Here is a 23,242-nt window from a genome sequence, read left to right as displayed (position 1 = left end):
ACACAGCCCCTCCCAAGAGGGGCCAGGGATCAGCACCGCAGCCCGAGCGCCCCTGTTCCCACCCCACCCCCGGCTCAGCCCAGGGCACAGGGTCTCCACGAAGAACTTCCTGCTCACAGGGCACCCCCTACTCCCCCAACCAGACGGGGACACCCTCAGGCACTCCCCCCCATAGGGCTCGGCCACACCGGCTTCTTGTTTTAAATCGGTAAGATACACACAACACAAAGTGTACCAGTGAGGCCCTATCGGAGTGTGCAGTTGATTGGCATCGAGTATGTTCACGTTCCTGTTGTAACCGTCACCTCGTTCCAGAATGTTTCCATCAGCCTGGAAGGGAACCCCGTGCCCCTTAGGCAGTCTCTTCCCATGCCATCCCCTCAAGGTTCATCCACGATGTCAGTGCTCCATAGCTTTCTGTGGCTGAGAGACCCAGGGCCGAGATACAACGCCCTCCGCTTATCCGTTCATCGGCGGATGGGCATTTGGGCCGCTGCCACTCTTTGTCGATCTTTTTGTGTGCTTAGAGGCCACGTGTATATCTTCTTTGGAGGAATGTCTCTTCCAGATCTTTGCCTTTTTTTTTTTTTTTAAGTTTATTTATTTTTGAGAGACAGAGAGAGAGAGACAGAGCATGAGAGGGGGAGGGGCAGAGAGAGAAAGAGACACAGAATCTGAAGCAGGCTCTGGGCTCGGAGCTGTCGGCCCAGAGCCCGACGTGGGGCTCGAACCCATGAACTGCGAGATCGTGGCCGCAGGCGAAGTCGGACGCTTAACTGACTGAGCCACCCAGGTGTCCCGCTTTCCCTGTTTTTGAACTTTTATTGTGGTTGTTGAGTTGTAAGAGTTCTTTACATATTCTGGACACTAGACCCTTATCTGATACATGATTTGCAAATATTTTCTCCTGTTCTGTTGTACTTCCACTCTGTTGGTAGTGTCATTTGGTACACAAAAGTTTTTGATTCTAATAGAGTCCAATTTATCTCTTTCTCCTTTTTTGTTTCTTGGTTATAGTGGTTTTTGGTGTCACATCTAAGGAACCATTGCCAAATCTAAGATGATGAAGACTTACTCCTGTGTTTTCTTCTAAGAATTTTATAATTTTATTTTTAATGTTTATTTTTGAGAGAGAGAGAGTGTGAGCAGGGGAGGGGCAGAGAGATAGGCGGGCAGAGGATCTGAGGTGGGCTCTGTACTGACAGCAGTGAGCCCGACGTGGGGCTCAAACTCACAGACTGCAAGATCATGACCTGAGCTGAAGTCGGACACTTAACTGACTGAGCCACCCAGGTGCCCCTGAGCTTTGTAGTTTTCACTCTCACATCTAGGTCTCCGATCCACTCAGAGATAGTTTTCATGTGTGGTGTGAGGCAGGGGTCCAACTGCATTCTCTTGCACGTGGACGTCCAGTGTTCCCAGCACCGTCTGTTGAAGACTGTCCCCTCCCTGTTGAATGGTCTTGGCACCCTTGCTGAAAATCAATTGACGATACATGTGGGGGTTTCTTTCTGGGCTCCCCATCGCATCCCGCGTGTCTAAATGACCGTCTTTATGCCAATATTACACTGTTCCAGTCACTGTGGCTTCGTATACTTCTTTTATTTTGAGATTTTTGAATCTAATTATTTATTTATTTAATTTTCTAAAAGCTTATTTATTTATTTTGAGAGAGAGAAAGAGGAGGGGGGCAGAGAGAGGCAGAGAGATAATCCCAAGGAGGATCCGTGCTGTCAGTGTGGACCCTGATGTGGGGCTTGATCTCACGACCCTGAGATATTGACCTGAGCTGAAATCCAGAGTTGGATGCTTAACTGAGCCACACAGAGGCCCCTTTTCTTTATTCCTAAGTAATCTCTACACCCAATGTGGGGCTCGAACTTACAACCCTGAGATGAAGAGTCAGCCACACAGTCCATCGACCGAGCCAGCCAGGCGGCCCAAACGAAGCTCTGATTTGTGGGTTTTATGCCAGAAATGTTTCAGGAGCTCATGAATGGCGCGTCCCGGGTCAGGTGCTCACCCACGGCCAATAAGAGGAGGACACAGGAACACGTGGCCCACAGGACAGGCCAAGGTGGACAATTTAATTTTATTTTAAGTAATCTCTATGGCCAACGCGGGGCTCGAATTCATGACCCTAAGATTAGGAGTTGCACACTCCACGGACTGAGCCAGCCGGGCGCCCCTGTATAAATTTTAAATTAGGAAGTGTGAGTCCTCCAACTCTCCAACTCTGTTCTTTCTCAAGATTGTTGTGGCTAGTTTGAGTCCCTTGCAATGCCATAGGAATTCGAGGAACTACTTTTCTTTCCCTGGGGAAAAAAAAAAGGCCATTGGCATTTATCAGCTACTCCTTAAAAAAGGTAAACTCAGAGAGGAGAAGGCTGTGGGTGGTGTCTTAGAATCTCTGCCATTCGGAGGTGGTGGTCAGCTCCGTTCAGGCCTGTGGCGGTGAGGCGGACAGTGGTGGGAACCACTGGGGGGTCTGAGCAGGGGCAGGGCCCCCTCTGGCTGCCTCAGGGTGGGGTGAGCCCCGTGCAGCGTAGAGCGATCTGCTGGGCGGGCCGGACAGGGCCACGAATTCTGAAGTGAGGAGGCTTGTGGCGGTTCAGGAATCCGGGCACGGACGGGGCAGGGGTGATGTCAGGGTGTCCTAGCAGCTGGGCGGTGAGCTGGGAGGGTGGGGAGGGGCCGCTGGCGGAGGCAGTCTGATGGGCAGGGGGAGAGTGCGCTGTGTTGGATCTTTCCAGCCCGAGATGCTTACAGATGTTGGGCGGAGAAGTGGGTGTGTGGCTGACGCAGAGGGCCGGGGGATGGGGGGGTGGGGGGGGGCGGTGAAGCGCCAGAGGGAGTGTACGTAGCCAAGGACGTCTCTGGGCTGCCAGTGTCCCCTCAAGGGCAGAGGGGAGAGAAGGAAGAGCACCCCAGGGAGAAGTAGGGACTTTGCAGACGAAGGAAGGGGTGTCGTGACCAGGGAAGCAGGGATCAGCATGGGGTTACGGGGTCCCCGAGTTGGCCCGGAAGAGACGCGTGTGTGAGCACAGCCAGGGGGTGGGGTGGGACGGGGCTGCTGTCACCCTGCCTCCACTCCGGTGGCCCTCCCCCACAAGCCCCCAGTGCGAGAACCTGCCCCACCCCCACACCACTGCCCTTCTCCGCGCTTTGCTTTTCGGCAGTATGGTTCTCATTTACTGGTCCTTGTGGGGCAGAGACCCTTCCTTACCCAGGGCAGAACCTGGGGGGGGGGCCTGAGTAAACCAGCTGCTGGCTGCACAGGCCGGGGTGGGGTCTTGCTCCCTGGAGGGCCCTCTGCACTCGGTCCCGCTGGGCCCCCTTCCTCCCAGTCGGCACCTGCAGGGGGACCAGCCCCTCACCTTTCCCTTCTTCACCTTGGGGGCTGAGACAGTGACCCTGGTCCCCCCCCCCCCTGCCTAGCAAGTCTTCTCTCTGACAGGCTGCTCTCTTGCCCCGTGCGTGAGTCCCGCCTGTAGAGACCACAGAATTGCCCTGGGACCTCTAACAAGGACCCAAGGGCAGCCCCAACAGCCAGAACCTCCAAACCATCTTCTGAAACGAAGGTGAGTGCGCGGGGGCCTATGAGGCTATCTGCAGTTTGGTGTGGGCTGGAACAGCAAGGAGGGGGGTCACTGGGTCCCCACACTCTTCTGTCCCCCGCTTGCTCTTGGCCACTAGGCTCTGCTCCAAGTCAAGTGGGCACGTGACACTCAGGCCAGGCACCATGTGCTCTGGGGAAGGCAGGGGGTAGGGGGACGAACACTGCCCTTCTGCAGAGCCCCAGCAGCCTCCCCCCCCCCCCCCCCCCATCTCCCAGCCCTCAGGGTCTCCGTCCTGCCTGGCTGGGTGGCTGGCCTCAACTCAACTCAGGAGTACTCCTGGCGCCTGAGGCTGTTTGCTAAGAATCCTGTCCCTGAGGCCCAGCCCATGGACACCTGGGAGGTGATGCAAGGCCTGCCTGGAAGGGGCGCGGAGAGGCAGGGTGGGACCTGGGGTCACGTGGCCTGGAGAAGATGGTGTGCAAGGGCAGTGGTGCCAGAGACTGGGGGACCTGGGGCCTGAGGAGGTGGAAGAGGAAGTGGGGGGCTGGGACCTCAAGCAGCAGGGGTGCTGACAGGAGTCAGGAGCACCGCGGGCCCTTGGGCTGCCCCTCCCGGGGAGGCTGGGCCTGCAGGCACCGGGTGTTTTGGAAACCAGCAGGTGTGGCTAGGCACGTGGGGCGGCTGCCTGGTGCCAGGGGCCCTGGAGCTCTCACTGTGACGTGTGTCAGGGACCTGCTGGGCCCTGCTATATTCCCCTGGGCATCTGCCCAAGTCCCATGCCCAGACCTGCTCTGGAGTGCCCTGGTGGGGGCAGTGGCTCAGTCTGCTGGATCCCACTCCTAAGGGCCTGTCTGTAGCCCCCCCCCTGCCCCCCACTGCTCCTCCAGCAGCCCCTGGTGGCCCCGGGGCCCAGGCCTTGGGTAGGTACTTTGGTGCCCAGACTTCTGAGAGAGACAATGGGGAGGAAGCCCTTGAAGAGGGTGCAGGGTGAGGGGCTGTGGGTCACCCCCGACTGGGCACCACCTGCAACACGACTGAGGCCAGGGCCAGGGTGCCCACGGGCCATGGGTGCTGCCTTAGGCTAAGCGCCCCCCACCCCCCCAGGGGCTTTACCTGGAACCTGTTTCCCCTCCGTGCAGGGCAGACCTTCAGGCCGCTGCCCCCCTCTGGCTGCTGGGCCCACTGGGACTCTGCGACAGAAGTCTGAGGCTTTACATATGTACACACATATACACATATTTCTATTTTGTAAATTTATTTATTTTTGTGAGAGAGAGCACAGGTAGGGGAGGGGCAGAGGGAAGGAAAGAGAGAACCCCAAGCAGGCTCCGAGTGTCAGCGCAGAGCTGGTTGCAGGGCTCAGACTCACAAACTGTGAGATCATAACCTGAGCTGAAGTCAAGAATCGGACGCTTACCCCACTGAGCCACCCAGGCACCCCTTCGACATATATTTCTTAAAGTTTATTTTGCAAACAGCATGAGCAGGGAGGGGCAGGGGGAGAAAGAATCCCAAGCAGGCTCCACACTCAGCGCGGAGCCCAACTCAGGGCCCGATCCCACAAACTGTGAAATCAAGAGGCCAGTGTGCAACGAGCTGAGCCACCCAGGTGCCCCAGAGGTTCTTGATGCATTTGAAACCTCTTTTAGCTTTGGACACCACGTCCTTGGTGTGTTCACGTGCAAACAAGACGGAAAGGGAGCGGGAAGAGTCTCAGAGGTGTGGGAGGAGCAGGGGTAGGGAGCACAGGACTTCCAGGCACCAGCTGAGCACCCCCCCCCCCCCCCCCGACGGCCAGGAGGGTCACACAGCAGCCAGGCCGTGTCCCGGGAGCCCAAGGCGGGGCGGGGCGTGTGTGCGTGCGGCTGTGGTCCCCCTGGCTCAAGGGCTTACCTGGGGGCCTGCACATGCGGGTCGGAGGTCAGCCCAAGACTGTCGAAGACTCCACTTTCCCACAGCCTGTGCCCTTCCCCAAGGCCCGCCACCTGTGGGGTCCGCCTTAGGAGTGAATGAAAAGGATGTTTATGTCTATTTTTCTCCTGCCAATTGGATCCAAAAGCGAGGCTTTGAAGACAAGACTTTGAGACGAGGGGTAGAGAGCGGCACGCACCAGCGGCCTAGGCGGCGACCTTGGCCCAGTTCCAACGCGGGGCCGTCCGACCCCAGACCCTAAATGACCTCTAGCGGGGAATCGCGGCCCGCCGGGCTCCGCACGGCTCACGAGCGCCGCCTGGTGCCCACGCGTGGAGACGCCGCCAGCCTCGCAGCTTCCGGGCGGGAGCCGAGGGCCGGCCGAGTGACGGGCCGGGGGCGGGACCGGGGGCGGGGCTGAGGCCGAGTGACGGGACAGGGTGCGGCCGGGGGCGGGGCCAGCGCCGAGAGACGGGCCTGGGGCCGGGGGTGGGGCCTTCTCTGAGTGACGGGGCAGGGTGCGGTCTGGGGCGGGGCCTGCGCCGAGTGACGGGCAAGGGGCGGGGCCTTGGCTGAGGGGCGGGCCTGGGCTAAGAGAAGCCCCGCCTCGGACCTTGCGGGGGCTTTGGGCCCCGGGTCTGGCCTTCTCCAGAAGGAGATCAGCCGTGGCCGCGGTGGTTTGTTGCAGACAAACTTGTGACCCTCCCCCGCCCCCTCCCTTAGCAGAAACAGCCCCCTGCCACTCCTCTGGCTGTTTCCTCTCGCTTGATTTCGAAATTAATCGGAATCTCGGTAGTCAGCGGTCAGATTGCTGTCGATCTCCAATGTGGAGATTTCCTTGTGGATCAATAAGTGGTCGATGTTCAGACCCAGGGGGTGCTGAGGAAGGATGCTCTGGGGCTGCGCCCGCAGACTTAGCGCGCGTGCGGAGCGCGGGGTGCGGAGGGGCTCCCCGCCCCAGACGCGCCCCCTGGAGGGGAGCTGCCGCCCCTGCAGCCTGGATGCAACCACCCGCCTGCCCGCCTTCCCGCAACCTCTCTCTGAAGGTTGTGTCTGTGAGCAGAAAGCAGCTGGGGTCTGTTTTTACCGAGTCGGACAGACTTCGGTTTATGTGGCGATTGTTTTAAATGAGTTCTTTTGATTATTGACGTATTTAGATTTTTTTTTTTTTTTAGATTTATGTTTTAAAATAAACTTTATTTGGGGGCGCCTGGGTGGCTCAGTCGGTTAAGCGGCAGACTTCGGCTCAGGTCATCTCATGGTTTGTGGGTCCGAGCCCCTCCCCCCGCCCCACTCGCCCGGCGGGCTCTGTGCTGACAGCTGGGAGCCTGGAACCTGCTTCGGATTCTGTGTCTTCCTCTCTCTCTCTCTGCCCACTCCCGCTTGCGCGCTCTCTCAAAAATAAATAAACATTAAAAAAATAAACTTTATTTTTAGAACAGTTTTAGATTTACAGAAAAATTGCTGAGAGTACAGAGTTCCCATGCACTTCACACTTCACACCTATGATAGGACTATCTTACTAGCATGGTACATTTGACTTTGTCACCATCAACCAGTATTTACATACTATTCTTAACTAAAGTCCTTGCTTTATTCAGTTTTCCTTGGTTTTTAACAAACGTCCTCCTTATGTCCCAGGATCCCATCCCGCATGAAGTCATCACATCTCCTTGGGCTCCTCTGGGCTGTGACAGTTTCTCAGACTTTCTCTTTATTTTAATGTCCTTGACAGTTTTCAAGAGCGCTGGTCAGGACACTTTGTAGAATGTGCCCCTCCTGAGATTTGTCCGGTGCTGTCTCATGATTAGACTGGGGGTGTGGGTTTCAGGAGGACCACAGCGGGGGTGCAGTGCCCTCTCGCCACATCATATTGGGGGTGACTCATCGCTGCCATGTTGACCTTGATCACCTGAGGGGGGCAGCACCTGGTTCTCCGTTTCCATACTCTGTGGAGGGAAGTCACTGTTGGGGCCTGGGTTGTGTCCCCCACTCTGTGAGGCTAGAATAACTACATGAATTATTTGGAATTCTGTATGGGAGAGGTGGCTCTTCTCCCCCATTTATTTATGAATCACTTATACCAATATGGACTCATCAATATTTATGTTTATTGTAGTGGTAAAATATTAAAAAAAAATTTTTAACGTTTATTCATTTTTTGAGAGACAGAGAGAGACAGAACGTGAGTGGGGGAGGGACAGAGAGAGGGCAAGACACAGAATCCGAAGCAGCTCCAGACTCCGAACTGACAGCACAGAGCCCGACACGGGGCACGAACTCATGAACGTGAGATCACGACCTGAGCTGAAGTCAGAGGCTCGACCCACTGAGCCACCCAGGTGCCCCATCTGTGTTTTTGATTCTACCGTTCTGACAGGTGTGAGGTGACATCTCATTGTGGTTTTGATTTGCATTTCCCTGATGACTAATGACGTTGGGCATCTTTTCATTTGTCTGTTGGCCATCTGGATGTTCTCTTAGTATTTGTCCTTTGTGACTGGCTTGTTTCATTGAGTATAGTGTCTTCCAGGTGCATCCACGTTGTAGCAGCTGCCAGCATTTTCTTCCTTTTTATGGCTGAATAATTCCATTGTACATTCTACGCGGGTTCTCCAGAGAAACAGGACACACACGCACGCACGCACACACGCACTCACATGCACACACGCACACATGCACACACGTGCACGCACACACATGCACGTGCACGCACACACGCACACTGAGCTGAGGACACTGATCGCAGGAACTGATCCACGCAGCTGTGCAGGCCACGGTGTCCCACCCTCTGCCCTCTGCGGGCTGCGGACCCGGGAGAGCCCGTGGTGATTCAGTCTGAGTCCGAAGGCCAGAGAGGCAGGACGTTCCAGGCAGGCAGAGAGCAAACTCACCCTTCCTCTGTCTTTTTCGTTCTGTTTGGGCCCTCACCAGACTGGACAAGGCCCACCTGGCTTGGTGAGGACAGTCAGCTTACAGAACCAAACGCTTATCTCTTCCAGAGACGCCCTCACAGACGCGTCCAGAAATACTGCTTCACCGCTGTCTGGGGGCCCTTAGCCCAGTGGAGCTGACGCATAATTTTTATTATCACATATGTATACACTATGTTTCGTTTCTCCATCCATCCATCCCTCCCTTGGGGTGCTTTGGGTTGTGTCCACCTTTTATGTATCGTGAATAATGCTGCTATGAACCAGGCGGACGTGGATCCCCCTGCTCGAAGTTCTCTTGTGTACATATGTGGATCGCGTGGTCATCCTACGTCTACTTTTCTGAGGACTCGCCAGACTTTTCCACGCAGCCATTTCACATTCCCACCGTCTGTCTGCGCACAGGGTCCCGATCTCTCCGCCTCTTCCCTAACCCTTGTCGCTCTCTGTTTTTTGAGAATAGCCATCCTATTGGGTGGGAAGGGATAAGTCACTGTGGTTTTGAGTTGCATTTTCCTAATGATTAGTGACAGTGAGCTTTCCGTGTGCTTCTTTGCCACGTGTGGATCTCCTGTTGGAAAAATGTCTATGCAAGTCCTTTGCCCATTTTTAATTGGGTTGTTTATTTCTGTTGTTGTTGAGGTGTAGGAATGCTTTTTTTTTTTTTTTAACGTATTTTCTTAAAGTAGACTCCATACCCGATGTGGGGCTTGAACTCGTGACCCTGAGAGGAAGGGTCACATGCTCTGCCGACTGAGCCAGCCAGGCGCCCCGAGTTGTAGGAATCCCTTACGTATTCTGGACACGAATCCCTCATCAGAGATGGGGTTTGTGGGTATTTTCTTCCGGTCTGTTGGTGTCATGCTTCCGTGCACAATGGATATATGCGGTTATAATCCGATCCTGCTTGATTCATTTCTTGCTCTCATTGTTCCAGCACTGGCCCCCGGGAGCTCTGTCAGGTGGCTCGGTTTACTTGTATGACATTACTTTCTGCTTTCAAGTTATGCTGCTTTTCTCAGGCTTCTGTCTTCTGTCCTGCATTTTGTTAGGTTCATTACATTCTCTTTATTCTTTTTACCCTCCACAGATGTGGACTTGATGCAACTTATTTCTATTATTTTAGCGGTTACCTTAAAGTTTCACATCACATTAACAAATTTTTAAAAAATGTTTGTTTTTGAGAGAGAGAGAGAGAGAGAGAGAGAGCACACAAACAGGGGTGGGGCAGAGAGAGGGAGACACAGAGTCCGAAGCAGGCTCCAGGCTCAGAGCTGTCAGCCCAGAGCCGGACGTGGGGCTCGAACCCATGAACCGCGAGATCATGACCTGAGCCGAAGTCAGCCGCTCAGCTGACAGAGCACCCCCCCACCCCCACCCCGCCCAGGCACCCCTCACATCACATTTTCACCTCAGTCGCCGGCGCTGGCCATTCCTGAACAGGCCTGGGATCTTACACTTGCATTCCTGACCACCTGCCACGGTTGATGGTCCGGGGCTGGCTTGTTTTTACTCCCCTGGTCCAGGCTCCCCTTGTGGACCCTGAAACAAAGACTCAAGACTAGGGCACGGAATTTTTCTTGGGCGTATGAGGTAAGAGGGGGTGGGGAGGGGGCACTCCTGGGCAACCGTACTCAGCACACTGGGACCCAGGGGAGACGTGTCACGGGTGCACGCCGTTGCCGGTGGGCGAGGGGGCTGGCTGCAGGCACCGTGCAGCGTGTGGGTTCCAGACTGTGGCCTGCCCTGTGCTGGCTCAGGAAGCCTCAGGCAGGAGCCGCAAGAAGAAAGGGGGCTTTGAGAACCCTTGGTACGTGTAGGGTCTCACACCTGCCTGGCTCGTGCTCCGGCCCCTCAGCGGGGCCGCGGGGGCTGCCCGTGTCCCCGGCTCCTGCCAACACAGCCCATCGGTCTCTTCATCCTCCGCTGTCCTTGAGCTGTCAGATCCAGCTCATCCCCAGCCCGGTTATGCTGCAATTTAACCCTGGGTGTCAGCCCAGTGGCCAGGAGCGGAGGTGGATGTCCTGAAGGGGACAAATGTTGCCGGGGATTGGCAAGGGGGGGCGGGGATGATGAGGCCTCCGCATTCTATTTCGGCGGGGGGCGGGGGTGCAGCTCTTCCCAGGGAGAGGTGAGCAAACCCTGCAGAGGCAGAATGTCCCGAAGGACACCCACCTGGATGTCCTCCACCCACACGGCGAGGTCCCAGCTTTCCCTGTCGAGGTTCTGACAACGGTCAGGGGCTGGGCAGCGGCCACCTGGTCTCTGGCCCATCCTGCCCGATCGCCACAGTGACAGCTGGGGCGGGTGGGCCACTAGGGAGGCGTGTGTGTGCCCGACCCCAGCGGCACCTCGTTGCAGCCGGGCGGCGAGGAATCCATTTCCAATACCCCTTCTAGTTGCGGAGTGGGCCCTCAGGAAGCCGACCCCGGGATGGGGTTTGCGTTCACGCTACGCACAGGGGTCAGTCCCAGAGGCAGGGAGGGGGCAGGATCGGGTGAGGGAAGTCGGCTGTGCAGCAGGAAGCCTCAGGCCAGCCATGTGGACTCGGGAGCGGTAACCCCTTCCGAGGCTCCACCTGGGCCCCGCGGCGGCACAGCTGGTCCGCCCCTGAGGCTGCCTCGGAGGGGTGGGGGGCCTCGTGGCGTCTTCCCACCGGGGACCCCGGAGGACCCCGGGGACCCCGGAGAAGTCTACGGGCCTCTCTCTTCGAGGAAGGGGTCACTGGGGAAGCACATGCAGTCTTTCACCACGACCTGGCCTGGGTTTTCAGTCTGTGAGTTCAGCTGCTCCCTGCAGGTGCCTGAGCCTCCCTTCCGGACCTGCCTGGAGGAAACACCGTGTGCCCTGCAGTCGGAGGATGGCCCCGGGGGCACGTGCACAGGTGCCCAGGTTCTTGGAACGCACTGCCCTCGATGGCCTTCTGTATCAGCCGGGGATCTCCAGAAAAACAGACCACTAGGGGTGGGTGGCAGGGAGAAAGTGAGGGACAGGGGTGATTTATTTTGAGGAATGGGCTCCAGTTGTGGCGACTGTGGGGTTGGCGAGTGCAGCTGGAGACCCAGGAAGGAGCTGATGTTGCAGCTCGAACCCAGAGGCCCTCCGGAGAAGAATTCCCTCCTCCTCTGGGGAGCTCAGTCTTTTCTCTTAAGGCCTTCAACTGATCGGATGAGGCCCACCCACATGACGAGGGTCATCTGCTGATTTAAATGTTAATCACACCTAGGAAAGCTTCGTGTTCTTTCTGTCCAGTGGAATGTTATTCCACCTTAAAAAGGAGGAAATGCTGGCACCTGCTTCAGCATGGATGGACCCTGAAGACATCATGCTTTGTGAAGCAAGCCCGTCCGAAAGGACAAATCCTGAATGAGTCCACTTATATGAAGGGCCTGCAGGAGTCAGATCCATGGAGATCGGTCGATGGTGGGCGCCAGGGGCTGGGGGGTTAGTGTTTAATGGGGAGTTTCAGTTTGGGAAGATGGAAAGTTCTGGAGATGGACAGTGGGGATGGTTGCACAGCAGTGTGAATGTGCTCAATTTTCAATGCCCCTGAGCTGTGCACTCACAAACGGTTAGGATGGAAATTTTTATGTGCGTGCTTGTGTGTAGGTGTGTGGTTGCCACAAATTAAAAAAAAAAAAAAGATCGTGGTCTGTGATAGATGTTTAATGAATGTCAGTTCCCCTTTCCGAGTGCTACTTTACATTAGCTTCACCACTGTAATCAATATATATGAAAAAACCCTTCACGGCAACACCTCACCAGTGTCTGGACAACTCTGGGCACCGCGGCCCTGGCGAGAGCCGTGAAATCAGCCGTCAGGCCGTCCTGCTCCTGGCGCCCGACCCGGTCTTGCTCTCGGTCCCCACTGACTTCCTCACGTGTCGTTTGGGCTCATAGATGTGACGAGTGTCACGGAAGAGCTGTCGTACTTCGGACTCCTGTGGTAGTTTGACATCTTCGAGGGAAGGGGTGGGAAAGTCTTTCCTCCTCATCACCAAGCCTGGAGCCAGCGGGCGGAGCAAGCAGCCAGGGCAGAGGCGGGCCACGCCCCCAGACCTGGGGCCAGCTTTTGCTGCGCCCCTGTCCCCGAGGCCCGCTGGTCTTGTGCCCGCCGGAGCCATCCCGTCCGTCAGCACAAATCTTGCGGCCTCAGCAGCTGGCCTGGGCCTCAGCGGGGTAAGTCCCGGAGGCTTCGGATACCCAGTCAGGCCCAGAGCCGAGCGGGCGGGGCCGGGCGCACCCCACCTGCTCGGATCCGTCAGGCAGGCGTGTGCCCACGTGACTCCGGGGGCCGTGCAGGGGGGCGGGGGCAATTAGGTGGGAGCCCATCTGCGACCCTCCCCGGTGCAGGGGGGCCGGAGGCAGGGACGGGAGGCGCCCCTCAGCCCACGGGGCTCCGACCAGCACCTGCCAGCCCTGTGCCCACTGCCGGTGGGTGGGGGGAGCAGGGAGGCGCTCGCCGGACGTGTCGGGGTGTGTGTGAGGGCTCAGCACACGTACGCAGGTGTGTGTGCCGCTGAGACATCTTGTCACCGAACAGCCTGGCCACGAGGCTCCCCTGAGAGCCAGCTTTGCTGTTCTGAGTGGAAGGGAGGTCAGGTTTTTCGGAGAAACCCCAGAATAGCCTCTGGCCGCACAGAGGAAACCTGGTCTGGCCTCCCGGGAGCCGGTGAAGCGCCCTGGCCCCGTCTGTCCCACCCCCTCTTTCCTCCACCCCATGTCCAGCTGTCTCCTCCCTGGGCTGCAGACCCCCAGCCCCTTCTGCGAGGGTTGGGGGTGGGGGTGGGGGGGGGCGCTCCGGCCTGGTGTGTTCTCCCCACCTGCCTTCAGAGAGTGCCTGTGAAGCATCTGGCCCGCGGGGATACGAGAGTGTCACCTGGCCAGGGTGGGCATCCCAAAAGAACCCTCACAACTGAAGCGACGACAGGCTGAGAGGGTTCTGAGGCAGAACGGCTGAGGCCGGGGCAGGGGCCTCACCTGGGACCTAGGATCCGAGGGGGAGCTTCGGGGTGAGGGGATGCCCAGGCCAGGGCAGGCCGGAAAGGGGCTTTGTGGGTCGGGGCCAAACCTGCCCCCAAATAGGGCTGCGGGATCTCCTGGCCATACAAGGCTCTTGGAATCTGGACCCTGGGGACCCCAGGCAGCTGGGCCCAGCTAAAACGCTGCCGACACCCCATACCTCGTACTGTGTGCACAGCAGATCTGGTGCCGCCGAGAGGTGTTCTCCCAGCCAGCCACAGACATGGTGAGCCTGGTCCCGGCACCCGGCGGAGCCACGGTGGGCTCCCGGTGGTGGAACGGGAGCTGGGGGCAGGGCCCGGGGGGAGAGAGGACGGGTCAGTGCCTCCGGGCACCGGCACGGGCTAGAGGGCTAGAGGGCAGGGGCGGAGTGGGGGCCGGGACAGAGCGGCCCTTTCTGAAGGCTGCGATGGCAGTGACAGGCAGGGCCGTCGGGGGCTAGACTACCCCTGGAAACGCCAGAACAGGCTGGGGTCCTCCACCCTGACCTGTGTCGTGCTCCCCCACGGTGCCCTTCGCCCGGTCTCACCTGGGGCCCCCCGCCCTCGTCCCAGAGACTGGGCCTGGCGCAGCCGGTCCTCCCTCCCGTGGCTGGCCCGAGCCTCGGTGTCCCACCCCTGGTCTCTGCCCCTCGTGCCCGTCCCTCTACCCTGCCTGCCTGGCGGACTCCCGCTCCCTCCTCGAGACCCGTCGCTTGTGCCACCTTATCCGGAAGCCGCTCTGGGCCGGGGGCCTCCTTTTGCAACCACGGGCCTCGACGCGTTGCCGGACGGATGGGCGGGGCGGGGTGCCTTGTGCCACGTGAGCCGGGGCCTCCGAGCTCCCTCGGACGGAGGGGCAGAGGGGGGCCCTGGTGAAGCCGGGCGGCTGTCCCCGCAGACGGAGCGCCTGACGGCCGAGCAGATCAAGGAGTACAAGGGGGTCTTTGAGATGTTCGACGAGGAGGGCAACGGGGAGGTGAAGACAGCGGAGCTGGAGCGGCTCATGAGCCTGCTGGGCATCAACCCCACCAAGAGCGAGCTGGCTTCCATGGCCAAGGACGTGGACAGAGACAGTGAGGCCGGGCAGGGGGCGGGGCGGCTGGGGGTCGCCCGCGAGCGTGAGCAGGGAGGGCTGCAGCCGCCCGCCCTCACGCGGCCCGGCCCTCTGCTTGCTCCCCGCAGACAAAGGATTCTTCACCTGTGACGGCTTCCTGGCCCTGATGGGGATTTACTGGGAGAAGGCCCAGAACCAGGAGGGCGAGCTGAGGGCGGCCTTCCGTGTCTTCGACAAGGAGGGCAAGGGCTACATCGACTGGAACACGCTCAAGTGGGGCCTGGGGCTGGGCAGGGGGTGGGCGAGGGCCGGAACGCTATGGGCTGTCACTCAGTGTGGGGGCCCCGCAGGTACGTGCTCATGAATGCAGGTGAGCCGCTCAATGAGGTAGAGGCCGAGCAGATGATGAAGGAGGCTGACAAGGACGGAGACGGAACCATTGACTATGAGGGTGAGTCGGGGACGGGCCTGGGAGCTGGGTGGCTGGGCCAGGCCGGTGGCTGACCTGTCCTCCTGCTCCCAGAGTTTGTGGCCATGATGACCGGAGAGTCCTTCAAGCTGGTCCAGTAGGAGCAGGTGCTATGGCCCCGGGAGGCCTGCCCGAAGAAGGCCACTGCCTGCCGCGGCCCACGCTGCGGCCCAGCCTGCCCCCGGCTCCCCGCCCCCCCCCCCCCCAGCCAATAAACACTCCAGACAGACTCATGTGTGCTTTACTGTCCATAGCCCAGAAAGGAGGGGCTGACAGAGATGTGGGTCTGGAGAGAGGAGAGGGTTTTGTCCAGGCAGCCATGGCACATGGCCCGTCCCTCCCGCTGCCCAGCTCTGGGCTCTGGACGGCAGCCTGAAGGCCAGGTTGGGGGCAGGGCGAAGACTACCATTTGCCCTGCCTGCCTGCATGGGGGAGGGGGGTGACCACCCACAGGCCCCTCCCGGAGCCCCTACAGAGGGAGATCACTTAGGGACAAATTTTATTCTGTCTCCAAAAGCCGGGGTTGTCACGGCCAGCCTGAGGCTTAGGCCTGTGGGGTCAGGGCTGAATGCAGCAGCCCTCGTGTGCATGCCTGTGTGTGTGTGCATGTGCGTGTGTGTGTGTGTGTGTGTGGCCAACACGAGGCCGGCCGGCTTGGCTGCCTGGCGTTACACAGCAACGAGGCCAGGGCTGCAGCAATGTGTGGACGGCCAGCCTTCCCTGGGGAAGGGTGGTAGGGGTGTGCCGGGGGGTCCCCGGCTGCAAGTGCCCTCGCACCGGGTCCCTCTGAGCACGGGGTGGCTGGCAGCACTGGGAGGTTCAAGAGGACCTTCCTCTGCCTTTGAGGGGCACCAGGGCTACAGCCAGGGGTGCTGGGCACCGGAGCCTGGCTCCAGGGGCCCTGCCGATGTCTCTAGGCCTCAGGCCCCGGGGAGAGGACTGGGTTACTAAGAGGAGGGTGGCTCTTCCTGTCTGGGTTTGGACATCTTGACAGCCTCTTCGTAGGAGGGTGGCAGCTCAGGGGCATACGGGCTGTAGGCAGGAGGGGTCATGGAGTCGAGGTCCAGCTCCCCAAAGGGCAGAGGCAGCCGCGTGCCCAGCGGATACTGCACAGAACTGTAAGCTGCAGGGAACCAGAGTGGGTTTGTGTGGGGATAAGTCTGGCTCTCACTCGCCCCCCCACTCCCCCTGCAGGCACTCACAAGTCACAGTGCTGTGCACCGGGCTGTCACTGTCTGTAGGGCTGACCGTCAGGCCACAAGGCTGAGGTGTTGCTGGCAGGTGTGGCTGGGTGTGTGCCCGCTTCCGGAGGCAGCAGAACCGGACACAGCTGGCTGTGACCCCGCACAGCAGCAGCAGAAGGACAGCGAGTAAGATAAGCCTGTGCAGGGAGGAGCGGGAGCCTACCACTGGACTGACCCCTGGCCACCAGGAGCCTGCTCCCCAGGGACAGTCAGGGCCCGACTGCCCAAGACAGGACAACGGGCAGGATAAAAGAAAACCAGAGAACGAGTGTCTCTCCAGGCCAGAGACCTTTCACCAGGCCAGAGCTGGGCCTGAGGAGCTGGCCCCTCCTGGCCTCTTGCTGCTGGGCCTGTCCTGGCTGTCTCCAGGGCTGGCCACAAGTGCCTTGGGCTCACTCCCAGGACACACTGTCCCAGGCCATCTGCACAATCCTGTGCCCAGACCGATGACCGCGCTCAAGGGGACCTCCTGCAGGGGTGAGGAAGGAGGGGGTGGGAAGCAAGCGATGAAAGGAAGTCCAGCCAAGGGCCTGTGTGCCCAGAGCTGTCCCGGATCCGGGCAGGGCCCACGTGGGAGGCTGGCTGCCCTGGTGCTGAGGGCAGGAGGTCCTGGCGACTCAGCCGAGAGGGTTCGGGGTCTGGTGGGCCCGGCCAGGGGAGAACCGTCGGACCCGGCTCGGCGCCCAGGCCTCCACTTACCCCACGTGCCACAGGCTGCTCCAGCGGGCCTGGGGCGGGCACCTGCGGGGACGGAGGCACCTGGAGCAGGTGGGGCACCAGCAGGGTCGAGTGCCCCGCCCGAGCCTCCCGACAGGGCGGGGCCAGGCCCCGGCTCCCACCCCCCTGACTTACAGGTCCGAGGGGTCGCAGCTGCCGTCTCCGAAGCCCAGCGCCACCTGTGGGGACAGGGGTGAGCCCGGGCCGGGGCGCGCCGAGCTCACACCCGCCCCGCGGTGCCCGCGCCGAGCGCCGCCGACCCACCTGCGGCAGCTGCAGGAGCGGCGGCAGCAGCAGGAGCCCCCGGGCGGCCGGCACCCCCACTACCATGCTCGGCACGGACAGGGAGCCTGAGCCCGCCCGCCGCGCCCCTTTATGGAGGCTCCGCCCCGCGCAGGCCCCGCCCCACGACGGCTGAGCCGCTTCACGAGGCCCCGCCCCTGCAGGCTCCGCCCATCGGAGGCCGGGTCCCGTGGCCACACCCCGGAGCCCCTGACCTAGAGCCCCGCCCACTAGAGGCACCGCCCCTTGAAGCCGCGCCCAATATGGGTCCCGCCGCACGGCCGCGACCGCCGGGTCGTCTCCTCCGACTCTCAGAGCCTCGGGTCGCAGGGTGGGGGAGGTTCTCGCCCTCCGCGCGGTGCAGAGCCCCCATCCCGGCCGGGCCAGGCCTGTCCTGCAGTCAGGCTCGGTGCGGACCGGGCCAGCCCTGTTGTGCCCAGGGCTGCACAGGGTGTGTGGCCTCGGAGGGTGGCGGCCAGGACACATGTGGACCAACTCACACACCGCGGCGCTCAAGGTGAAGGGTTTCAACAGTCAAGACTCTGGAGGGTTCTAAGCGTGTTGTTCAACGGTATTTATTTTGGTGGCGCGCTGCGGGAGCTCACTGCCTGGGGCTGCCCGGGCCAAGCCCACCCGGATTCCAACCCTGGTTCCCGGCCGTTGCGGTACCCTGGAAGCAAACCACGTTTCAGGCGCACTTCGCCTTGAAAGCCATGCTCAACCCAGGGAATGTGGCCTCTGTGGTGTCTGGGCCTGGCCGTGACAATGCCCGCTGTCCATTCTTCTAGGAAAGACTGGGGGCCATTTCTGGCACCTCCCCGCTCTTCTCACCAGGCTGAGTGCGCTCGTCGGTTTCCTCTCCCCTCTGCTCCACCACCGGTGGTCACACTAAGGGAGGAGGTCGGTACAGCAAGATGCAGGGTGGTCTGTCTTGTTTGGGGAGAGTGGGGGGGGGGGAGAGAAGCTACCTTTGACCTTTCTTTTCTTTTTCTTTTTTAAAGGTTATTTATTTTGAGAGAGAGAGAGAGCAGGGCAGGGGCAGAGAGAGAGGGAGAGAGAGAATCCCAAGCAGGCTCCATGCTGTCAGTGAAGAGTCTGATGGGGGGCTCGATCCCACAAGTTGTGAAATCTTGACTTGAACTGAAGCCAATAGTCAGACACTCAACCGACTGAGCCACCCAGGCACTCCCCCCTCCACTTTTGACCTGAGCCGAAGTCGGTCACTCAACCGACCGAGCCACCCAGGTGCCCCAGATGTTGGACCTTCTAAATGGATTGCCAAATTTTTTTTTTCTCTATTGTTCATCTCTTCTAGATTTCTAGATTCTTAATTGCACTCAAGACATACTCTACATGCATCTCCCCCATTGGGAGGGCCTCCTGGGCTTGGCTCTCCCACCTGGACCTGCCAGGCACCTGCTCTTTGATCTTGCTTGATCTTGACCTGGGCTTTGCCTGGAAGCTGTCCCACACCTCCAGGCTGTGCCAGGCCCCCCCACCCCCCTCCACCCCCGCAAGGGCCCCCTTGCTCACCCTGCTGTAGCCAAGCTGGCTAAGTTTGGCTCTTGACCATCTTTCCTCCTCCTTCTCGCCTTCACTGCCTTGGGAGGCCCAACTCAGGATGGGAGGGAGAAGGATGGACAGAAGTCCAGCCAGTGCACAGGAGTTCAGACAGAGCCTTGGCCAGTGAGTACCAGGGCCTGTTAGCAGGAGAGCTAGGCCGGGGTTTACAAGACAGTGGCTTACCCCTCCTGCCCACTAGCCAGAGCAGGACGCAAGGACCATGGCCTGCAGGGAGCAGGCCCTCCTGGAGCCTGCGTTTGGCCTGGGCTGCTGGACCTGCCTTCTCCTCTTACCTAGTGAGAAAGTGGCTTGGGCTATGGCTGGACAGCACTGGTGAGGGCACAGACAGAAGTCCTGCAAAACAGTACTTTAGGGTCACTGTCACTGGCCTGAGGTTAGGGAGATGGCAGGCTTCCAGGGATGAAGGGCACCAAGGAACTGGGGCTAGGGCAGGTGGCTCCAAGCTGGTATCCCGAAGCCTGTGCCCAGGATGGTCCCCAGATGCATCACACCCTCCATTCCTGCTCTCCTGGTGGCAGGTGCGAGACTAGGCTTGGTGGGTTGCCTATGCTGTGCATGGGGGCCAGACTGGATGTGCTCTGTGGGGTCGCTGTCCAACCAGCACTATCCAGAAGGCAGGGGCTGGGGTATGGGTACATTCTGAACTCCAAAGAGTATTGTATGGCCTGTGGGGGCTTCTACCTTGAAGGACCTGTTGGAGCCCAGAAGGCTGAGCCTGGACTCGTTCCAGAAAAATGGAAAACCAAACTCATGTTCTGGGTCTCACCCCGGACCCCAGCTTAGCTCTGAAGGAGGACACGAGCATGAGTCCCCCACATTTGGTCCCTCCTTGCTTAGGGTCACCAGGGAACCTGAAACTTGGGAGCAGCAGAGAAGCCTAAGGGGTCACCCTGGCTTTGAAGCCGCCTGTACCCTTCTCCCTCCTTGATGGGCCTCCTAGGTCTGGGCTTGTCTCAACTCCAGCCCTCTACCCCCAGCACCCTGTCCTGCTAGCTGTTCCCCCAATGCTCCAGGCACCCACCCTCCAGAGGGGCAGAGTTCATCACATGGACTGATCTGTGTGCATGGTGGGGGTGGGGTGGGGTAGAAGGCACGGGGCTGCCTCCCCAGGGCTCTGTCCCCATCTCTCATTCAGTGTGCATCCCACACTGCAGGCCTGTACGAAGCAGCTCAGAAGGTTTATTGGCAGACTTGTGGGGGCAGCTCTTCCCCGCACCAGGGCTTCTAAAGGCTGGGCAGGAGGGTACTGGTGGGGCTGGGGGCTCTGAGGGGCTCAGGGTAAGAGTACGTGTGGTAGGACTGGCCTTGTTGCCTTGTCCTCAGTGGGGCCAGGGAGGGGTGCTCTTGGCCTCTAGACTTGCTGGGTCCAGGTCAGCAGGAAGCAGCCATGCCTGCAGGGCTGGGGTGCCCCGGCCATAGGGCCATGAAGAGGGCTGCACGTTTGAGTTTGCCCAGCAGGGGATGTCCAGGTCCCAGGCCTGTGGGTGGCTTGGCCTGGTTTGCGGACCACAGGAGGGCTTCAAGAGAGAGCAGGAGGTGTGTGGAGAGACTCCTGTGGCCTCAGGGGCCGCTCACCACCTGGGCTACAAAGAAGACCTTGTAAGTCTCCTTCACATCCCCCTTGAGCTGCAGCAGGGCTGACACCACGAGTGGATGATCCAGCTGGAACGGGCGGGGAGGAAGGAAGGAGCCCCTCAGTCGACTGCCCACTTCACCTGCCCAGGGCCCGCCCAACAGCCCCCAACCTGGGTGGGGCGGGGGCATCATCCCTCCCAGCGCTCCCTGGCCAGAGTCTGTGGCACCTACGTCAAAGTCTGCAGGTGGCAGCCAGGAGATGCTGATGGTCTTGGTCTGGCCACGCTCCACGAAGCCTCTGGAGGGCTCAATGGTGAAGCCCTTGTGCTGCAGAGGTGCGGCGCCGTCCAGGCTGAACTCGACGGTCTGCAGGGCACTGGAGTTACAGGTAGGCCGGCAGGCCGGGCACAGTGCCCAGGAAGCAGTGTGACAGGGGTCGAGGATGCCCGACTCCACCTGCCCTCTCAGCCCTGACCGGCAGGCTGCCCACCCACATCCACCAAGGGGCAGAGCCAGGAGGGACCAGGCTACCCGGGGCAGGGGACACTGCAGAGGGGCCGGGTGGACCTGGTCACCTTCTTTGGAGACAGCTGGGTGGTCCGGATGCAGCCCACCTGCAGCTCTCGGGTGGCAGGAGGGGCTGGCATGTCTGTGTCCAGCTGGACGTAATCCAGGGTCACCAGGATGGGCTTCAGCTCCTCGGCTTCTGGAGACAGAGGACCCGGCTGGGGGCCAGTGTGTGGGGGGCTGTGCCACCCGGGGCCTGAGGGAGGTGCCTAGGGGTTAGCTGGTCCTCAGGAAATCACCCTCTGGGGGATGGGCCAGAATGCCCACCCCACCCTTCAGGCTTCCTAGGGCTAAGGGTGCAGGCGGGCAGCTCCTCCTACTGTCCTCACACCCCACGAGGGGGCTCCCACACCTCAGAGAACACACCTTCTCTGTGCTCAGGGTCGCAGGTGGGGATCACGGTCAGGGACTCCACAGGCACGTCCAGGGGGTCTCCACCCTCTACGAACATCATGTGCTCACGGGCCGCGCCCTTCAGAAGAATCTGGTGGGAGAGTTTCTGGGGACCAGGACCATAGCAGTCTCGTTCCAAGTCCCCGTGACGGGGGGCTCCAGGGGGAAGGGGGCCCGTGGAACCGGGGACAGTGGGCTCTCCACTTGACGACACCCAGCCCGGCGAGGAGCCCTCAGGCACGGGCCAGGGTCTCCAAAGGGGGGCAGGCAGGGAAGGCCGGAAGGGCCCCGGACACGCGGGAAGGGGGGAGCCGCACCTTTCCGAAGAGCACCACCTGCAGCCTGTCCGAGAAGTAACGGCTCTCGTGGTCCGGGCTAAAGGTCACGGTGAAGTCCTGCGTCTTGCCGGGGTCTATGACGCCCTCGACGGGGATCACGCTGAACACGCTCTGGCCGCTGTGGTTTTGGGTGCCTGCGGGAAGGTCGGCAACGTGTGGGTCCCTCACTCCGCCTGCAGCGCCCCTCACCAGCCCGACGCTCTGGCCCCCAACCAATCCACTGCCCGCAGCGCCCCCCCACCCGCCCCAAGCTCCACCCCCGTCCCGCCCCCCACACCACCCCTGCCCCGGGCCGCGCTCTCCCCAAGCTCCACCCCCTCCCCTCCCCCACCACTCCTGCCCCGCCCTCCGCCCCACCCGGGCCGCGCCCCGCCCCAAGCTCCACCCCTGCCCCTTCCCCGCCCCACCCAGGCCGCGCCCTCCGCCCCAAGTTCCACCCCTGCCCGCCCCCCACCCGAGCCCCCTCTGCCTCCCGCCCAAGCTCCACCCCTTCCCCGCCCTCCGCCCCACCCGGGCCGCGCCCCGCCTCAAGCTCCACCCCTGCCCCGTCCTCGCCCCACCCGGGCCGCGTCCCCCCCCCCCCCCCGCCCCAAGCTCCACCCCCGTCCCGCCCCCCACACCACCCCTGCCCCGCGCCGCGCTCTCCCCAAGCTCCACCCCCTCCCCTCCCCCACCACTCCTGCCTCGCCCTCCGCCCCACCCGGGACGCGCCCCGCCCCAAGCTCCACCCCTGCCCGCCCCTCCCCCCCGCCTCCCGCCCAAGCTCCACCCCTTCCCCGCCCTCCGCCCCACCCGGGCCGCGCCCCGCCTCAAGCTCCACCCCTGCCCCGTCCTCGCCCCACCCGGGCCGCGTCCGCCCCCCCCCCCGCCCCAAGCTCCACCCCTGCCCACCCCACCCCCCCGATCCCCCCCCTGCCTCCCGCCCAAGCTCCACCCCTTCCCCGCCCTCCGCCCCACCCGGGCCGCGCCCCGCCTCAAGCTCCACCCCTGCCCCGTCCTCGCCCACCTCACCACCCGGCCGCGCCCCCCGCCCCAAGTCCCACCCCTGCCCCGCCCCCAGGGCTCGCTCTCCGCTCGCACCTGCCCTCCCCAGCAGCGGCCCCGCGCCCCCGCCCCCCAGCTCACCCACGACTTCAGTCCTCTGGGCCGGAAAGGCGAGGAACTGCGGCAGCCGCTGCTGGCTTTTGCCCCTCCTGGAGCTGGAGAGGCTGTCCAGCTGCATGGAGAACCTGATGGGCAGCGCCGAGCTGTTCTGCAGCTGTGAGGACAGGGACCTTCAGCGCATTGCCGTCCACCGCCGGCGCGCGGGTCACTGCGAAGGGGGTCTCAGCTCGCCCTCGCTGGGGGTCACGCCCCGCTGGCTGTCCAGCCGCCCTCCGGCCCAACCATTTTCGCCTTGCTCCCGGCACTTTCCTGGGCTGCTGGTCCATCTCACCCAGCCTCACGTTACCCCCCTTTCCCGGCCGGTGCGCCCAGCCCCCTCCACGCGCCTCGGGGAGGGAAACTCCGTGGTGGTGCGCCTTGGGCTCCACAGCGCCCCCCTCTGCCAGGCTCAGGCTGGCCTTCAGCTGAACCAACACCCTCGCCCCGTCTCTGAGAGTGCCCCTCCTCA

The 23,242-nt window shown here is 61.2% G+C and overlaps 3 protein-coding genes and 1 long non-coding RNA gene across 10 annotated transcripts in view; 1 reads left to right on the top strand and 3 right to left on the bottom strand.

Moving 5' to 3' along the window:
- The first annotated feature begins 2,514 nt into the window (after positions 1-2,514).
- Positions 2,515-15,128, top strand: CALML6 (calmodulin like 6). 2 transcript variants are annotated; one of them, XM_058719416.1, is made up of 6 exons: positions 2,515-2,591; positions 3,458-3,581; positions 14,306-14,480; positions 14,590-14,734; positions 14,812-14,912; positions 14,985-15,128. In XM_058719416.1, exons 3-6 carry the CDS (start codon positions 14,357-14,359, stop codon positions 15,029-15,031), a joined length of 417 nt encoding a protein of 138 aa, XP_058575399.1. In that variant the 5' UTR covers positions 2,515-2,591; positions 3,458-3,581; positions 14,306-14,356; the 3' UTR covers positions 15,032-15,128. The 2 variants fall into 2 exon arrangements, with proteins under 2 accessions (XP_058575399.1, XP_058575398.1); XM_058719415.1 differs by lacking the exons at positions 2,515-2,591; positions 3,458-3,581 and adding an exon at positions 13,241-13,652.
- LOC131505633 (uncharacterized) lies at positions 6,880-13,166 on the bottom strand. Its single transcript, XR_009258496.1, has 2 exons — positions 9,816-13,166; positions 6,880-9,442 (listed from the first exon to the last, which is right to left on the bottom strand). It is a non-coding gene; the product is annotated as an uncharacterized LOC131505633 (long non-coding RNA).
- Positions 15,129-15,157: 29 nt separating the features above from the next.
- Positions 15,158-17,261, bottom strand: TMEM52 (transmembrane protein 52). 2 transcript variants are annotated; one of them, XM_058719413.1, is made up of 5 exons: positions 17,156-17,261; positions 17,027-17,070; positions 16,874-16,933; positions 16,133-16,311; positions 15,158-16,053 (listed from the first exon to the last, which is right to left on the bottom strand). In XM_058719413.1, the coding sequence occupies exons 1-5, from the start codon at positions 17,219-17,221 to the stop codon at positions 15,878-15,880; spliced, it is 525 nt and encodes a 174-aa protein (XP_058575396.1). In that variant the 5' UTR covers positions 17,222-17,261; the 3' UTR covers positions 15,158-15,877. The 2 variants fall into 2 exon arrangements, with proteins under 2 accessions (XP_058575396.1, XP_058575397.1); XM_058719414.1 differs by lacking the exon at positions 15,158-16,053 and having other exon boundaries at positions 16,194-16,643; positions 17,027-17,250.
- Positions 17,262-19,916: 2,655 nt separating this feature from the next.
- CFAP74 (cilia and flagella associated protein 74) overlaps positions 19,917-23,242 on the bottom strand; it is a 66,119-nt gene continuing 62,793 nt past the window's right edge. For 3 of the 5 annotated variants that reach the window (XM_058719404.1, XM_058719406.1, XM_058719405.1), the window contains exons 34-39: positions 22,756-22,888; positions 21,610-21,764; positions 21,266-21,398; positions 20,908-21,095; positions 20,564-20,698; positions 19,917-20,419 (exon numbers count right to left, since the gene is read on the bottom strand). In XM_058719404.1, coding sequence (XP_058575387.1) covers positions 20,318-20,419; positions 20,564-20,698; positions 20,908-21,095; positions 21,266-21,398; positions 21,610-21,764; positions 22,756-22,888 — 846 coding nt within the window. In that variant the 3' untranslated portion in view covers positions 19,917-20,317. Of the gene's footprint in view, positions 20,420-20,563; positions 20,699-20,907; positions 21,096-21,265; positions 21,399-21,609; positions 21,765-22,755; positions 22,889-23,242 lie in introns of those variants that run through there. The other 2 variants (XM_058719407.1, XR_009258491.1) reach the window with 2 other exon arrangements.

This window comes from Neofelis nebulosa, chromosome 2, assembly GCF_028018385.1.
Source record: "Neofelis nebulosa isolate mNeoNeb1 chromosome 2, mNeoNeb1.pri, whole genome shotgun sequence".
Taxonomy (NCBI): domain Eukaryota; kingdom Metazoa; phylum Chordata; class Mammalia; order Carnivora; family Felidae; genus Neofelis; species Neofelis nebulosa.
Note: the sequence above shows the minus strand (reverse complement) of the source record. Positions and strands in the feature narration are given on the sequence as shown.

Coding starts and splice junctions, on each gene's coding strand:
- CALML6 (XM_058719415.1), top strand. Junction 14,735..14,811: donor ATCGACTGGAACACGCTCAA/GTGGGGCCTGGG, acceptor GGGGCCCCGCAG/GTACGTGCTCATGAATGCAG. Junction 14,913..14,984: donor CGGAACCATTGACTATGAGG/GTGAGTCGGGGA, acceptor TCCTGCTCCCAG/AGTTTGTGGCCATGATGACC.
- TMEM52 (XM_058719413.1), bottom strand. CDS start 17,221: ATGGTAGTGGGGGTGCCGGCCGCCCGGGGGCTCCTGCTGCTGCCGCCG. Junction 16,934..17,026: donor AGCTGCGACCCCTCGGACCT/GTAAGTCAGGGG, acceptor CACCTGCTCCAG/GTGCCTCCGTCCCCGCAGGT. Junction 16,312..16,873: donor AGCAGCCTGTGGCACGTGGG/GTAAGTGGAGGC, acceptor CTCCCTGCACAG/GCTTATCTTACTCGCTGTCC.